Consider the following 18300-nt stretch of genomic DNA (forward strand, 5'->3'; position numbering starts at 1 on the left):
CTTTGCAAGTACCAAACAAAAAGCCTGAAAGAAATTGGGAGGCTAATTCCAGCCCACCCTAATTTTCATACCCTTTGTTTCAGTGGGCAGTGCTCGCTCAAGCATAAATAGTTTTCCAAGTTTTTGGTGTCATTTAAAAGTTTACTTTATTGGCTTTCCATATATATAGGTCTCTTCCCCCAAAGTGATATATTTTTTATTTGGCAGCAATTTCAAAAGTGTATAGTTTTTTTTTGGGACGCACTGTATATGGGACCTTCATGAAAATTTTTGTCTCTGATTTTTTTTTTCGACAGTCTGAAATGTTCTCTAATTGACCATGACTTGGGAAGTTTATGAAGTGAAGTAAGATTTGAGAAAAATGGGGGTCGGACGTACAAAAAGGTTTATCATTTTATGGAATTGCCCTCAGATAGAATATCATCATAAGTCATCACAAAAAATACAAAAAATGTTTTTTATTAAAACTTTTGAAAAAAGATGACATTTAGGAATTTTGTACAAATGGTGAATTTGTCCCTCTAATTTGAAATCCCTACTTTTAGAGATGTGAACTACTTGTGACTTCTTATTGTTCTTTAAATTTTGTTCAAACTTTCACTAATGGTATTCTGCTTTCCTGATTATCTTTTATCTTTTTAAACAACTTTTTCCTTGGATTGAATTACCTTTTCTTCTCTTTCTCCTTCTGCTTTTTCTTGCTTTCTCTCTTTCTCTCTCCCATCTCTCGATATCTATTTCCCATCCCGTCTTCTTTGAATATATTGTATATGCATTTTTTGTGTGCATAACTGCAACATTCTTCGTTAAAATCAACAAAAGGAAAATCATCAACATCAATGTTAAACAACTCAGACTAATTATAACTGTCAAAGAATCCCTTTTGTGTTTACAAATAAAAACACATTCACAAAGATTATTAAATACAAAAACACAAAATATAATCAGTTTATTGTACATAATGTAAACATGTTTAACATATTAAAAACGATACATAGAATCATCTGACTTTCAGTAATAAAAGTATATCTACGAAAGGTACTTATTGTATTGTCATCAACAGCACATATTTTTACATTTTCATTGGAGCAAAATTATTATGATTTACTCATCACATATATCCGTTATTGACAAAACTTAGCATATCTTCGAGTTTAATAAGATAGAGGGAGATATGGTCTCTACATACAAGAGATGTAAGCCGCCGAGACCTAGTATTGTGTAGAGAACAAGAGAGATTCCATTGTTTTGAAGAAACATATAAATATAATTTTATATTGCTGTGCAGAAATACAGAGGTAATAAGTATATAACCCCCATTCTTATGGGTAAGAAACTGTCACAATGGTTTGGCATAGAAATAGCCATAGTATCAGTGTATCACACATTCAATAAATTGATTGAACAATGATGGCTTATCACTGATGCAACAATACCTACAGTTTGAACATCAAATAATTTTCAAAGTTTTATTGTTGACCATCACAAATTATTTGTAAATCATTGGTCAGTAGGCAAACTGTCCAATATGACATTTTACATCAAAATAATTATCAATAAACTGACGTGGGGAGGGGTGTGGGCCTAGCTGGAAACTAATTTCAATATACACAGCAATTAGCGATACTTCCTGTAAATATGAAAACCCAATCTGCTAATCAGGCAAAGGTGTGCTATCATCAAGGGGCTAAAGAGCAAAAACCCAAGAGCTCTTAATAGGGCCCTTAGAAGCAAAACCTGGACTCCCATCGAAAGAAACTGAAGATTTTACACTGATAATGTGTATTTGAACCTGTTATGTGTTGGACCCAAAACTGACTCCTAAATCTGACCCTGCTGACCGAGTTGTTGTACCATATATATATATATATATATATATATATATATATATATATATATATATATATTGTGTGAAAGAAATGGATGAAGAGAACAATGGTAGGCGTAGCTTAAATCAAGGTTCCCCAGAGCTATCTACCCTTTTTGGAAAAATTGGTGATGCCGAAAAGATGTCTCTGCCGGGAATCGAACCCGGGCCCCCAGCTTTGAACGCCGGTGCCTTAACCACTAGACCACAGCGACGGGTTAGTGGCTAGGGCGACCCCGATCCAATTGACCGTCAGATAGACAGATTTTCGACACCATACCAATTATAATTTCCTTTGTCGGGTGAAGGTGGGTTTTGAACAATGACAAGCCGCCATGCCTCAGCTGGATCAAAGCTATTGCTTTGATACAGTACACGTATGGGAAAAAGTATACAAATGTGTGAAGTTATACATGTACTACAGCTTTTGGCAACTCTTTTATATTAAAATATTGTGTGAAAGAGCTATCTGTGGTGAAAATTCCCATATATATATATATATATATATATATATATATATATATATGACGATATTACGTTCCGCGTGTTGGACATAGAAGATATTAATGAGGCAAAGTGGTAATGCATTGTACTTTGTTCCAACAGTTTATTTTGAATTCCAAATTTTCGACGTTAAACATACGTCTTCCTCAGGGATATATATATATATATATATATATATATATATATATGGGAATTTTCACCACAGATGGACACATAGGCAAAACAATCAAACTGAAATTCATGTCAAATGCTTTAAGTTTCTTAACAAAACAAGACCTGAAGTTTCTGGGACAATTTTTTCCCGACTCTGGCAGCCATTTTTTATTTCAAAATGGCCACCAAAGTATGGATACAAATTAGTGTTGAAAATGGTATATTGACACATATTTTGTTTTGACAGATTTTTAAAGAACAGGTTTGATCATGATGTTTTCCCCTGTAATTTAGCTTGTTACACTTTATAAAATCCCATAGAAAGAAACAGCAGTAATTTGTTTATCTGATAAAAAATATTGATGAAGTATGTGATATGGTATGTAACGTCAGTTACCAAAAACATGAACTTTTTTTTCTCATTTCCCAGAAATAAGGTTATATTATATGAAACTTGGTACATTTCCTCCTTAGGTAACACCCCTCCCTTCTACACCAAAATTAAAGATAATCAATTAACAATCAAGTCATAGAGTACTATTACATATGTGTTACCAAGTTACCAAGTGGAAAATGTAATGTCAGCTACCATGATAAAACGTTGGTTACCAATAATGAAATGCAAATGTGGTCAATTTTATGGTGAAGAAATATTGTATACTTGTTATTTAAGTCTTTCACTTAGTTAAATCACACCAGGAGCTTGCTATTGACTTTTAAAAGGTATAGTTCACAAGGAATACTACATGAAATTATGAAGGAAGTTGCATTCCCATCGTGCAAAAAAAATTGCTATGAAATTGTTTTGCATATGAACATGCACTTACCAAGTACCTAATTTATTTTCGGTTTTCGGGGGGAGGGGGTACTTTTTCCAACCTATTGCCTATATCTGCAACATTTCATAAGCTTAACATTGTGATGAATGGGGGTTTCCAGTGCCCTTTTTTAGTTTCTAGGGTTCTTTTGAGCATTGCCAGGCTAAAAGTAAATTCCTGGTTTTTATATCTGTTAGTAGTTGTATATGTGTGATACAATTTTTGTATTTTGGTTTACAAGTATAGATGAAAAGTGAAATTTGACAGTTCTGATCAATGTTGCATGGATCTACTAAAAGTGTGTATTTTTTTCTAATATAAAAATAGTTTATTTTTTGTTGACAGCTTAAAAAAGAAATTAGCAAAGAGAATGATTAAACAAATTATGAAGAAAATTGAAATCCGACAGATATGAACAAGATGATTAAGGACGTTCCACAGTTAAAGTGAAATCCATGTCATTTTCACCAAACTTTGCACATAAATACTTTAGAACCTTAATATTTGGAATATGCAAAAATTAACATAGGTCCATGTGCTTAATTTTTTGCTATAGAACTTCAAAGTTCACCCAAATTGATGTTCTTAAGAATTGCGCATTCAAAATAATTTGGCATTTTTAGACCGCCCAAGATTACTACAATGAGTTTAAACCTCTATTACTTAGTCAAAATACATGAAAAAGTAATCAAATTTCGCAAGAGAGTTAATAATTGTATCGTTAGAATGGAGAATATATTTATAGTGCTATTTGTTTGCAATTTTAAGTTTAACAGCACTGTCAGTTCTTAAAAATGGCGTAAAAGATAACAAAATCCCAATCTAAAAAATGTGAAATTTCAGTAACAAACTACATAAGTACAATAAATGATGCACTTTATTCAAAATCCATGTCATTTTCACCAAAATTTGTAGAGTTGTAGAGGAAGGTATACCTAAGAGGAACAAACATTAAAAAATAGGGGTTCATGTGCTTGTTTTTAAACTATCAGTATTTTTATTAGAGCAAATGTGCTTTTTAAAACACCAAAAATGCGCCGAATGCTTTGTATATATGTGAAGAAAAAATCAAAACCACTCTACCATTTATTCAAACTTGGGGTAATATTCGTGATTCTTGGCAGCACTGCAGAGTAAAGTATTTTGAAATTGTAGAGAATCTTTTTTTGAATGGTCCATGGAATAATTCAATTTTTTAGCTTCATGAAATAACGCATCGGATCTGCAGTTAAAGTGCAGAAGATGAGAAAAATCAGCACATACCCGCAGCTAATTAATCACCTGTTCATCCATTGTGACGTCAGCGCGCAGAGTGTAAACTATGCGCAGATCATAATGCGCACAAACATAACTGTGGAACGTCCTTAAACAAATTATGAAGAAAATTGAAATCAGACAGATATGAACAAGCATTACTTGTACTGACCAGAATAGAAAATCAATAAAACTGCATGATTGCATGAGATTCGGGGGAGGGGTAGGGGAAGGAAAAGGTTTAAAAAGTCAATATAAAACTGATGAATATATGTAAATGGGTGTATAGTCAGAAAATCTATGTGTAAATACAATGCTATATCAAATTACTATAGGAATACATGTAGCTGCTATGACCCCCCCCCCCCGAGTAAGTAAAACATACATTTCTTATATTTTGATAATTTAGAATGTGAAGTATTATGAAACTTTTATGATTTTAAAAAGCCGTATATATAAGTACCAAGAAAATAATGCCTTTGAAAATCATATAGCCCTGGTACATGTTTATGTGTGATGTCAGTTACCGACAATTAATAACAAAATGTTCAAATCAAAGTTAAGGAATTAAAGAGAAAAAAAAAATTTCATTGAAATGTTCCTAGAAACTCAGGTATACTGCCACATCAAACTCACTTTCATGTGAAGCCCTGCACAGAAGATACAATGCAATGATTCCACACATTCGACTTCCATGTGTTATCTCTATGGCAATTTAAGTGTAACATCAGTTACTTTAATGTCAGTTACCAGCATGGTCGTGAAAAAATTATCATAGCCCCCCAAAGACAATAACAAATTATTTAATATTTTGACACATCTTAACCTAGTAACGAAGGTATATTTACATATTCAACTTACTACTCTATCTACTCAGGGACATGAGATATTTCAATTTTACTGAATACCCTGAAATTACATGTACTTTTTGCTTAACGTCAGTTACAGACACATTTTTGCTTGCTGATGCATAATAAATGTGGTCGCATTGAAAAACTTAGCATCAGAGTATACAGTAAGGTTCACTTTATTAACTCTATGAAAAGCAAACGCCCATCATTTGTTGTTTTAGAGATACACACAATGAAAGGTGTGTAAACTTGTGCCGTGTAACGTCAGTTTACCGTGAAAATACCCATATATATATAATTTTATGCCTACATCCTACGAAAGGGCAAAGTCTGTGAATGGGTTTATTCCGTCATAATACACACCCCGGGGGGGCCACTTACATTGACGAGTGGATACCATGCGCGACCCAAAAAACACGTAAAAAGGATGGCCTTTTCACGATAGGGCACGTTACGTACGTAACGTGATAAGGGTGTCAAAAACACAAAAATAATGAACAAAGGGTGTCTATTTCGCTAGGAAAATTATGTGTTTAGGGTCGAATTTGCGGGAATGATAAAACAAAAGTAAAATGTTTTATAAAGGATGTCCATTTTGCCCCAACACTTCGTGTTTAGAGTCCAATTTGCGCGAGGTGTAGAAGGTGGGGTCGTACTAAACCAAATAAGGTAAAGCCGATGACCGAAGGACCCGTAACAATAAGACATTCCTGTACTTGTTTAGGGGTTAATTTCAGGGAATATTTGCCAAGAGTATCGTTTTGTTTCCAATACTTGTTAAGGGTAGGGTTTTACACGCCAATACTTGTTAAGGGGTGCATTTTCAGAATATGGAAATTACGTGTTTAGGGTGCATTTCGAGACCCCATGGTCGCACATGGTATCCACTCGTGAATGGAAGTGGCCCCCCCGGGATACACACATAGACGTAAAGACGAAGGTAGAGGGTGTTAAGGCACATTACGAACATTGAAAGACAAAAAAATTCACCTTTAACACAGATGTAGAGAAATATATATGATTCAATTGCATGATTCAATTCAATTCAATTCAATTTTATTCAACCATAAAAATGTGTATATACAAATCAAACAGTGTACATAGTTATGTAACAAATGGTAAAAAATATGGCTAGGACCATAAAAAAGCAAAATGCTTGTAGAGAATGGCCCTCAAAACAATAGCATTGACATAATTCACAATCAGAAACAGAAAACTAAGAAAAACACAAATTTTATCAGCAGATATATCTATATGATCTATCTTTCTACATCTCCAGATCAGAAGGTGCTTAGGGTTGGAGCCTCTGGGTAATGGGCACAGAAGCATATAGTTTGAATGCAAGAACAGATCCATCCATTTTTGTCCAATTGAGATATTTACAAATGAAAGATGAACCAAAAAACCATAAAACTTCATGTGTAATGAGCAAAGTATCCTTTTAAAAATATTACTTGCAACAGCTATATGACGGTTACTTTATTTTGAAAATTTACAAATTTATCCTTGTGGTTCTACAGGTCTTTGATAATCTAGACAATTACCCTTTGGGACCTCAATTTATTTTTTTTTGGGGGGAAAAAAATTGGTCTTGTCTAAAGAGTTTTTATTCAGTAATTTTAATAGGCTGGTCATAGCAGAAAGCTTGCATGAATGTCGATATACATGTATCAAACTTTCCTGATTGTTATTTTCTTGAGTCTCCGCTCAACCCCTTCCAAAGTTTAGAAACTGATATTTACAAGATTTAAGGCCTTGATCAGGAAAGCTCAAGAACCAAAGGACAGATTTTCCAAAAACTTCATAGCTAGGTCTAATGACTAGAATTTGGGGTCTTTCAGTCAAAAGGTCATACCGGTAGTTACAGATTGAAACTACAAGTATGTTCAAATAGATTATAAATGCAATATCTCAAATCAGATGCACAGATTTTCATGAAACTCTAAAGCTATGTCTTTTGTGGGGGACCTGCAATCTTAGATTAGATTTGGGGGTCATGAGATTAAAAGTTCAAGGTCGCAGGTTGGTATAACTAATTGCTGGTGAACACAATATCTCACAGTGTGATGGAAAGATCTTCATGCAACTTTGTAGCTAGGTCCAATGTGGGTGAATTGCAGTCTGATTATATTTGGGGGTCATGAGGTAAAATGTCAAAGATTACAAAAGACATGTGTACATGGAATTGTTCTTGTGTTCATTAACCTAAGAACCAACTTGTCTCATGTAGTGATGCATGTATGTGAGCAATGATGACCTTATTACATTTAAGGGTCTCAAGATCTAAGGTCAAGGTGGACACTGATATGAAGTACAAAATAATTTTGTAGATTTTGCAACCATGCATAAGTGATTACCAATGCACAGCCAGCCAAGCATCCAGTATACAAATGATGCATGGGTTAGAGTGGGTCAGTAGGAACTGTGTGCACAAGGTAACTTTGGCATGGTTTAACCCACGAGGCGCAGCCGAGTGGGTTTAGACCATAATGCCAAAGTTACTGCGTGCACACAGTTCCACTGACCCACGAAAGAAACCCATGCATCATCTGTTTTATAGAATGGAAAAAATTTATTGAATAAAGCACAAAAATTAATGATTTACCGGATGCATGATAATTTCATGCGTCCGGTAAATTCAATTTACCGGACGCATGAAAATATTTACCGGACGCATGATTTATTTTACCGGACGCATGATTTATTACCGGATGCATGAAAATTCCAAAATGTAATGCAGACCCTTTGATAACCCTGGACAACATAAATATGTATGCCTAACTTGATAATATGTTGGCACAAAGGCATTATTATACCTAAAATGCCAGATACAGCTTTGCATTTACTAGATCTATGAGGCAGCCTCAGACCTCCAATAGCCGTGTGTGTATGCCCGGGCCGCTCCGGGGGCCAGTGCCTACGGCTGCCTGGGCCTGCAGTGGAGATTTGACTGTGCTCAGCCAGCCCAGGGCAGTAGATCTAACGTTCGATCGTATGTCTGGACTAATCAACTAACGAGTATGCAGGCAGTTTTAATCCCTATGACAATTACGGTACCGTATTTGTACTTACAGATCATTTTGCATCCTTTATTTGATTCATTCTGCCTTGATCAAAAATTCAAAATTTTGACGTAAACAAGCGTAACAGTACATGCGCGATGACATCACAATGACCTTTTCGGACGATAGCTTGTTTACAGTGGATATCGTTTTGATTATCGGGATATCGTTCATGCAGCCCAGTAAAAATTTTTGCATAGCTCTCAACCAATCAGATTGCAGGGATTTTCCCATCCATTCTATAATAATTACTTATGCATGGTTGATAAAAATCTATTTTTCGCCAAAAAAATCCACCATTCTATAAAACAAATGATACACAAGTTTGTTCATGCATCAGTAGGACTAGTGAGCATGCGAGAACTATGGAAACTAGTCTAAACCTTCTCGGCTGTGCCTTGTGGGTTTAACAGTTCCATAGTTACCTTATGCTCACAAAACTTACCGATGCACTCATATCTGTGCATCATTTGTATAACACAGATTGAAGATAAGATACATCCAGTCAAATATAACTTACATTGTACAACTGTGATGATGATCATCTGAATTATAACAAGCATTACACTAAGTAATCTTTATCAGTGACACTTCAAAATTATATGATTGCTTTACATTTTCGCCCCCTAAAGTTATTTGCGACACTGGTTCCCTTGACAGGTGGGATTCGATTGTTGGGCTTGGCGCAGTCGGAGCTGCTAATATGCAAGGGATAACTGAGGCTTGGCAGCAAGACTGACAACACAATTTTCCTGGATTGTATCGGTCCATTATCTGGCACATCACCTCAAGCTCACTGCTGGAGACACAATTAAGGAAGTGCACTACGTTAAAGAGATCATTAACAAGCTCGAAAGTATCTACAAGCTCTACAAAGTGTCTCCAAAAATGTGGCGGGAATTTAGAGAGGTAAGTGATCTAATGGAAAACCAAAGTACTGAAGCCACAAAGAACACAAGGGACCCACTAGCTTGCCCATCTGAGACATGCCCTCTAAGTAGTGGTGAAGAACTACCAAGGTATTGTAGGGCATCTGGAAGATGTCATAGGGAGACAAAGGGGAAGTGTCAACATTCAGGGCAGGCAAAGAACATGAAGATGCTGACTTTCCAACCTTGAACTTTGCATTCTTCCTCATAGATGTTCTAGAAGATATGAGCTGGTAAGTTGAAAAAAAAATTATCTGAATTTTTTTTTATAGAGATGACAGGTGCTTATTAGTGTTTGAGAGAATAAAACATGAAAGCAAAACTTTTGTTTTGTCAGCCATTTCATTTCATTTTGCAGTAACAAAAGCAATTGAGAAAACAGAAACTTATCAACCATTTCATTTTATTTTGGCATTAACAAAAGCAAGTGACATTAGATTTGCCACTTAGTATATAAAAATAGGATGATTAAAAGAAAAAAATTATACGAAAATAATGTACCTTTGTCTTTGACATTTCAGATAATAAAATACTGCATTAATTCAATTTTTTTTTCTTTTTTCAATTCATATCAATGGTTGATTTTGAAACTCTGACAAGATTCAGTAAGCTTAACAGAGGCTGCACAAGCTGTAGATAGAACAATATTCTATCTTACGAGGCAGACGACAGATGCTGAGAACCATCTACAGCACTGTTGACCAAATGGCAGACAATCCATCTTCCTACCTGGTCATCAGCTAAAGTGGGTGGATGGACAGTCTGAAGAACAATGTGATTCCCAAAAGAGCGCATATGCAAGAAGCAGATAGCCAGCTTTAAACCGGTGGGAAAAGAAAGTGCAAGAAATCACAATAGCAGAGAACGACACTTCATCCAGTAAAGATAATGATGCCATGTGTATCTACTGCTTTGAACTGTGGAGCGCAGCATGATCAAGTGCTCCCTCTCTCTCTCTCTGTTCTCAATGGGCACATGAAGCTTGTGCAGGAAAAGAAGGTGATTCTGATGAATCATTGGTATGTGATCTTTTTTCTTAAAAAAAATCACTGAGATCTGGGGCCCGTTTCATAAAGGACTTACAACTGTTGTAACTTTGCCATTATGGCAACTACCATGGTAACAGGGCTCAGCAGCCAATCAGAATCAAGGTTACCATGGTAGTTGCCATAATGGCAAAGTTACAACAGTTCCAAGTCCTTTATGAAGCAGGTCCCAGGACTAGATATGACACAAGCTCGAAATCAGTATATTTATAGTTTGTCAAGCACCTGTTGATTTGTAATATTTTGGTGTCATAGCGCCATCTGTGTTCAATATGTGAAAAATGCCCATCTGATACTTGGCTAATAAAAGTGTTGATATCTTCTATAAAGTTGCATCGGTGTTCTCATATTTAATTTCAAAGATTAGAGTTGATATACATTATCAGTTTACATGATTTTCATTATCACTTTGGTGATAGAAGTTGACGTTTTCCAAAGGTTTTTATTACAATGAATGGTCTTCGACATTTCAGAGAGGAGTTTAATTTCCAGTGCTTTACCTGCTTTAAAAATGTTGTGAAAATAAAGGTCTATATTCTTTATATTGAAATTTTTTTTTTTGAGTCTTTATTATCTTAAAAGAAAGAAACACAACTATTGGCCTTTTTTCTAGGCTTCCTTAAAAGCACAATATTATCTTGAGAGTGATTAATGTTGAGTTATTCGGTTATTTATAATACACAATATATCCTTTGGCGACATTAGAGCAGAGACATATATGAATAAAGGGAATAAAAACAACATTTTGTTTTGTCCTGTAAAATAAGTCATACAATTCACAAAATACTACAGTATAATTTTTATCATGGGACCTGTTTACCAGCGTTTTATTCTTCAATCTAAGTACATTGGTCAAGAAAAAAATCAAGTTTTTTAAAAAAGTTTCCCAGTGCATTTTAGATTTATAAGCTGGCAGAAAAGTATGGACTCGCATTGGTTTCAATGTGTGAAAACAGATTCAAGTCTAAGAAATCTAGAGAACAGTGCACATTTTTGTTGAGTCTCTACTATGATTACTTTCCAGTGTTATCCTAGATAATGTTTTTGAAGCAACTTTATGCAGCTCTGCCCATTAAGTATGCACAAAGAACGTTAAGGCCACTGCACACCTCACGACCCGACTGGTCTACGACTGGCTTGCGACTTAGAGGGGGAGATGTGACGTCACAGATCTTGTCAGCTTGATTTGACATGTCGAATCCTTCTGACTGGATCGCAAGCTCAATCCAACTTCCAGCCAATCAGACAGCAGAGTTGTACGACGCGTATATGATAAACAACGCGCATACGCAGTAGCAAGCGCATTTTCTCAGTTGTTATGGCAAAAAGCAAAAGCGCATGTGTGAGTCGCAGACAGCGTGGTAGTCGGATCGCAAGGTGTGCGATGTCGAGGCTTATGACCACCTTGCGATTCATCTCCCCTCACTCAGTCGCAGACCAGTCAGGTCGTAAGGTGTGCGGTGGCCTTAAGGATTTGCCATGTTGAATCCTTATGACTGGATCGCAAGCTCAATCCAACTTCCAGCCAATCAGACAGCAGATTTGCACGACGCGTATATGTTAAACAATGCGCATATGCAGTAGTAAGCGCATTTTCTCAGTTGCTACGGCAAAAAGCAAAAAGCGCATGCGTGAGTCGCAGACAGCGTGGTAGTCAGATCGCAAGGTGTGCGGTGTCGAGGCTTATGACTACCTTACGATTCATTTCTACTCACTCAGTCGCAAGCCAGTCGTAGACCAGTCGGGTCGTAAGGTGAGGCGGCCTTTAGACTTATGAAGGGGCAATACAGACCTGTAGATCCATTCTGCCCCAAGGGGGAGTTCTATTATACCCAACAGATGGGGCAAGTTTGACTCTTCTGTTGTAAAATTTGTTTAGATTTTTTTTAATGGAATTTTACAGTGGTTTTGTCATTAACATAATAAAGTACATACAACATTCTATCTAAAACCGTTATTTTTATTGTTCTCATGTGGCTGATGAGGTCATGATGCAAATTTGAATTTAAGCGTTCCATTATGACCCACCATCCCCTACTATTACTGACAGCTACCTACACACCCAATGCATGACACTTTGAACTTTGAAATTTCATACATTTCAGTCACTATCAATATCATCTAGTTATATAGGAGGGTCAAATACAGAAATCATATCAATATTTAAAGGGATCTATTAAAATTACATGGGGGCCATTTCATAAAGCTGTTCGTAAGATAAGAGTGACTTTATGAAGCAACTTAGAAGCAGCGCTTAGAAACAATGCGTATTAAGTGCTTTATAAATGTTGTTTTATTATTAAGAATGACTGGTGATCCTTTCTTGTAGTAAATGATATTCACCATTAACATTCATTGGTGATTATTTAGTGCATAAGAAAGGTTCACCAGTTGTTCTTTAAGTCGCTCTTAACTTACAAAACAGCTTTATGAAACACCCACCTGAACTGTTACTAAATAGATATTGCAGCATCAGATTCAAGTTGAAACAAAAGCTTACACAACAGGTATTACATTGGTCAACTTGATCCATCAGTAAGAGAGTAGTTCTTGGTCACAGCTTCTCTTGCATCAACTTGATAGGTCAACTCAACATTCAGAAATCTAAATATAAACAATAACAAGAACAGAATAAATTGGATAACATATTACTTATTATATATGGCAATACAATTCCAACAATAATAAAAAGTCTTCAACATATCTTAAGATGTTGATAACATATTGGTAAAATCTATCAATCTGGATATTGACTCAAATATCATTAGACATTATTTAAGATTAATTTCTTTTCAATTTATTGTATTTTTCATGGTGAATAGTTACGTTTGGCCGAGTTTTGTCAAGGAATCACTTACCATATTTTTCTACCTAATAATGAGTATCAATTGATAGTTATCATCAGTGGTGTACCGTGTGTCACGGCATTGGGGGCAAAGCGCACTCAATTTTCTGGCTTACAGACATAATAGAGACATTTTAAGGACTGTGCCATTAAACTGACATGTATCTCACTGATAAAATAATGTGAGTGCGAAGCGCGAGCTGAAACTATTTTATATTGAGACCTAAAACTGGTCATAATAAGCATTTTTTGTAATCATGATGCGTACCTGTCTCACTACACAATCAATGCGAGCGCGAAGCGCGAGTTAAAATTTTGTATAATATCGACCCAAATACAGGGAAATTTTAAGAACTATTTTTATAGGAATTCATGAAGAGCATACATATCTCACCATAATCATCTTTATGATTAGAATTGCACCTAAACATATGAAGCACATTTTGTAGTCATTGTAGACATGTACATGATACGTATCTCACTAATCAAATATTGCGAGCATGAAGCAGGAGCTGAAAATTTTTGAAATTCAAACCTTAAGAAGGGCATTCTAAGGCTTGTTTGTAAAGATTCACTAAGACCATACGTATCACACTAACAAAATGATGCGAGCGTGAAGAACTAGCTGAAAATTTTTGACATTCAGACAGGAAAAAGGGACATTTTAAGGACTGTTTTTAGGAATTCATGAAGAGCAGACATATCTCACCAATCCACTAATGCGAACATAAGCACAGATTGGAAATGTTTTATATTCAGACCTTAAATGGAAGCAATCACTTTTAGTCATGAAAAAGAAGCATATGTCAGTTGTCGCTACATAAAACAATAATAACTCAAAGTGCGAGGAAATATATTAGGCGTATAACGACTTGAAAACGGGATGTTTTAGTACAACAAGATTATATATCTCATTAAACAGACAATGCGAGCACTAGGAATGATGAACACATAGGCCCTATGTTTCATTTTGTTATGAAAAATTATTTCTAATGTAATATAATATACAATAACTTCTTCTTCCTCCATTATGTTTCTCTTTCTTTGTCTTTTTTTTTCTTTTCCCCCATTTTTTTTTTGCCAGCCGATGGGGGGGGGGGGGGGGGGGGCACGTGCCCCCCCCCTGTAGTTACGCCACTGGTTATCATATCAAAGATACTGTCTCAATATATTGCGCTATTAACCATACACTGCAAATCAATGTTTTTGAAGGCCATGCAGGTCAGCGAGTAGGCAAATAACAATGATAACCCCAATAGAAAGCTGCACTATGAACAGCTTGTCAACTCGCTTGTCATGAGGCAATTCCGTCATTGGAGAAGGCAAATCCCGATTACAAACCATGGAAAATTCTCTTGATCTCATAGTTATTCCTATGAAGTTGACACTGATATCTTCAATATATCATAGGCATATTGAAGTTTCCATTAAACAAGATTGGAAATGATGCAGTGAATACTTCATGCATTGACTGTTACTGAAGATAGCAGTCGGCACCAACTTCCTCATTGGGAGGTTGGTGCCTAGAGTTCTTCTGATACATATGCTGACTGTCATCATCATATCATGACTAACCTTCTATTTTGTTTGCCTGGTGTTAAAGTAATAGTTCCTGCTATGATGGTATCTTGTTCAACATCTATAGGTTCATCAAGATACATGGCACATTGCCTCCAGTGTGTACAACTGAAAGAAGGTATGCAAACATGTCATCATTTGGAGAGATATTGATAATGACACTAGCAGAATGCAATAAGTAGAACATGGGAATATAACTTCACATTAAATGGATAGATTTAATTTTTGTCGATTGGCCTATCAATCATAAGTACAAGGACTCATTTGATCTAGCTGACAAATGTTTTGAAAAGAAATGAAAATTCAAGCTATCTCGTGGACATTTTCCGGTTATAACTTCTCCTAAATACATCAAGTCAAATATCTGTAATGCTATCTACTGCATGTACCAGTATGTGCATCATCACAGGATCTAAATTAGTCTCTACCTCGAACGACAGAACTAGAAAGAAGAGCCAGAGTTATATAAGGCGTCAGATTTAAATATAATAAAACAAAAATGATTGTTTTAACTTTTCCTTACGGTTCATCTGGTGATGTTGACAGAGTGAGTAATTCCTTCCCTTTGACCTTTGGATCAAAGGTCACTGTGAACCATGCAGTGAAGCCACAGAATGTCTCTTTACCAAAGCAACTGAATCTAAATGATGACTATCAGATGAAAAAAAATCATACATAGAACATAAATATGACACAATTTGTATTTGTCACTTTACATGATTTAACAAATGGTTTCATCTGTCTACTCTTTTAAAAGCATATTGTCCGCCGAGGAGCCCAGTCACAAAGTGAGCATCCTGATATAGATCTAGGTGCATTACAGTCTTGATGTAAACTTCTCATGAAACAATTCTGAATTGAATGTAGATTTGAGAATACCAAAATATGATTGCAAAATTCAGATCTTTATTGAAAAACAAATATGCTTGCAGACATGGTAAAATCCTGGGTTTTTGGGGGGTAAAGTATTGATGTATGAGTGTTGAAAAGTGTAGGAGAATATCAATGACTCATTCTTATGGGCAAATATAAATATAAATGACCAATCTTGTATCCTGGGTAAAACATAGAAACTATTTTGGGTTTTGAGAAATGAAAGAATGATGTCGCAAAAGGGAATCTAACCCAGATGGAAAATTGTCTTGAGAAAAGTGACAAATCAGACAAGAAAATAAGTTAAAGTTTGAACAATAGAAAGTTATGAATTTTTGAAAGCTTGTAAAAAATAATTGTGATCAATTTTCCAAAAAAGACTTAAGACTTACAAATTGGCGGAATTGGTGATGTTAACTTTAAACTTTGATTTATATAGTCTTTGTGATCTCATTTTTAAAACGGACATAACTTTCTCAATTCTTGTCTGATTTTTTTTCTTCAATTCAGTTCATCTTATTTTTCTCCTCCCTCATACACGATTTTATAACCAGGGTTGCATTCCCTGGAAAGTAGTTTGAATCATATTCATATTTTTGGACATCACTATAGATCACACTGAACAAAAATATATCACACTAAACAAAAAGTCTCACAAAAACATTCCCATGTACTAAATTCTCATGAAAACTACTTTCATTGAAGAAGTCATAGTTTGAGTGTTCTATTGATAAAGTTGCTTTTTAAAAGAAGAGTATATCAATCTACACTATTAAAATTCTGTCAAAATGACTTCTATGGAAATTAAGTTTAGTCTACCTTCATACCAATTATCACAAAACTATCATCAGTAATTTTGTTTTATGCAAAGGGGCCTGAAATAATGTCAAGATTTGATTGCTTGCCTTTATACACTGTAGATCATCCTGAGTCATGGTTTCAAGATTAAGTTCTGAAATTAGGTTTTCCCTGGCCAATAAATCACCACCATATACTTCCTCTATATGGATAGTACCTGTAAATGATAAGCATGCATTCTTGAGCGTCTTAAGAGCATCATGCATGCAATCATAAAACATGCTTGATAAGTTTAAGTATAATTTCTACTGTCTACATAACTCATTGTAAATGAAACTAATGAATCATTCTTTGTATAATTCAAGATCTTACAATCTTCCTAAAACTAAAGAATTGCTGATAACTGGAAGCAAACCTTGTTTGAATGCCTCAGATCTTGGACCAGGACTCCTTAGAAAATTAGATTTATTCAGATTTATTGGATGAAATCCAATTTTCTTACCCTTAGGTGGAAAATGAATAAATAATTTGTTGTAGGTTTAAATGAACAAGTGGAACGCCTCTGGCAGTCTAGCCTGCATTACGCGATTTGATATAGCAGCAGTGCTGACTTTGAAAACAGCTATTGAATAATTATTTACAAAAGAAAACATTCATATGATAATAAAATACAATGTTCATTGAACAAAAATGACCTTTAATCTTGGTCATGTGACCTGAAACTCGCACAGGATGTTCAGTGATACTTGATTACTCTTATGTCCAAGTTTTATGAACTAGGTCCATATACTAAATAGGTTCATTATTGCGGACTGAAATAATCGCTAGAGGATATTCTTTTGTCTCGCAATCTACTATGGTCAACAAGGAAATTCGTGATCACTCTTGCAAAAAGTGTTCACTAGCTTACAAGTTCACGAGCTTTCGAGTGCCGCTGCAACTCTTTATCAAGTGACGAAAATTATCTGATAACGTAGTCTATTTATACCAATCCCCAGGACCGTACGCACGAACGCGGGAACAATAGGTGGGCACTGATCCGTGGTGTGATTGGTCGGGCATTTCACCAATCAGTGCGTCGATGTACGGTGCGGCCGGTGATCCGTACATGCAAATAAGAACGAGGTATATGCAAATACGCCGCGAGTCGGCAATATGCAAATAAGACAAAATTGGCGGGCTCGCTAGTTTCCCGTGGGTGGAGGTTGACTAGCTGAGCGGTCCCTCGCTCGGGGCCGGGAACGATCTGGTCGGCGTGCACTGCCAGGTAAGGGGGTATTAGGGACAGTGATTTTCCGTTTAAAAAAATTGCCTTTTCCGTTTCAGAAAATCTCAAATTCCGTTTCAGCATGTCAGTAAACGGAAATTCCGTTTCCCCATAGACTTTGTACACACGGAAAAGTGACAATTCCGTTTACACATTCAATAGCAAATTCACAACACGTACACTCGCACTGGTCAAAATTTGTATCTGCTACTGTACCAACAACACAATAGAATCCGTTCTAATCGGATCTATGTGGGTGCATAAAATATTTTTACAAACCCATTTAGCATGCATACATCCTCACCTTTCACATTATTAGCATTATTTCACGGTGAAATGATATTTCATCGATAATTTTGGGTTTTTTTTAACATCGTTATCATCAGTCAACGGCTTTTGCCAATCCGCCATCTTGGATTTTAAGACCACGATATCGTGCTGTTACATCTTCAAAC

General features: G+C 35.7%; 1 protein-coding gene across 1 annotated transcript in view; it reads right to left on the minus strand.

Moving 5' to 3' along the window:
- Positions 1-10000: 10000 nt before the first annotated feature.
- Positions 10001-18300, minus strand: part of LOC129256754 (protein arginine N-methyltransferase 6-like) — a 41203-nt gene continuing 32903 nt past the window's right edge. Inside the window, exons 10-13 of the mRNA XM_054894921.2 lie at positions 16686-16795; positions 15431-15558; positions 14905-15015; positions 10001-13088 (exon numbers count right to left, since the gene is read on the minus strand). Of these exons, the coding sequence (XP_054750896.2) occupies positions 13004-13088; positions 14905-15015; positions 15431-15558; positions 16686-16795 (434 nt within the window). The 3' untranslated portion in view covers positions 10001-13003. The remainder of the gene's footprint in view (positions 13089-14904; positions 15016-15430; positions 15559-16685; positions 16796-18300) is intronic.

This window comes from Lytechinus pictus, chromosome 3, assembly GCF_037042905.1.
Source record: "Lytechinus pictus isolate F3 Inbred chromosome 3, Lp3.0, whole genome shotgun sequence".
In the NCBI taxonomy this organism is placed as follows: Eukaryota; Metazoa; Echinodermata; class Echinoidea; order Temnopleuroida; family Toxopneustidae; genus Lytechinus; species Lytechinus pictus.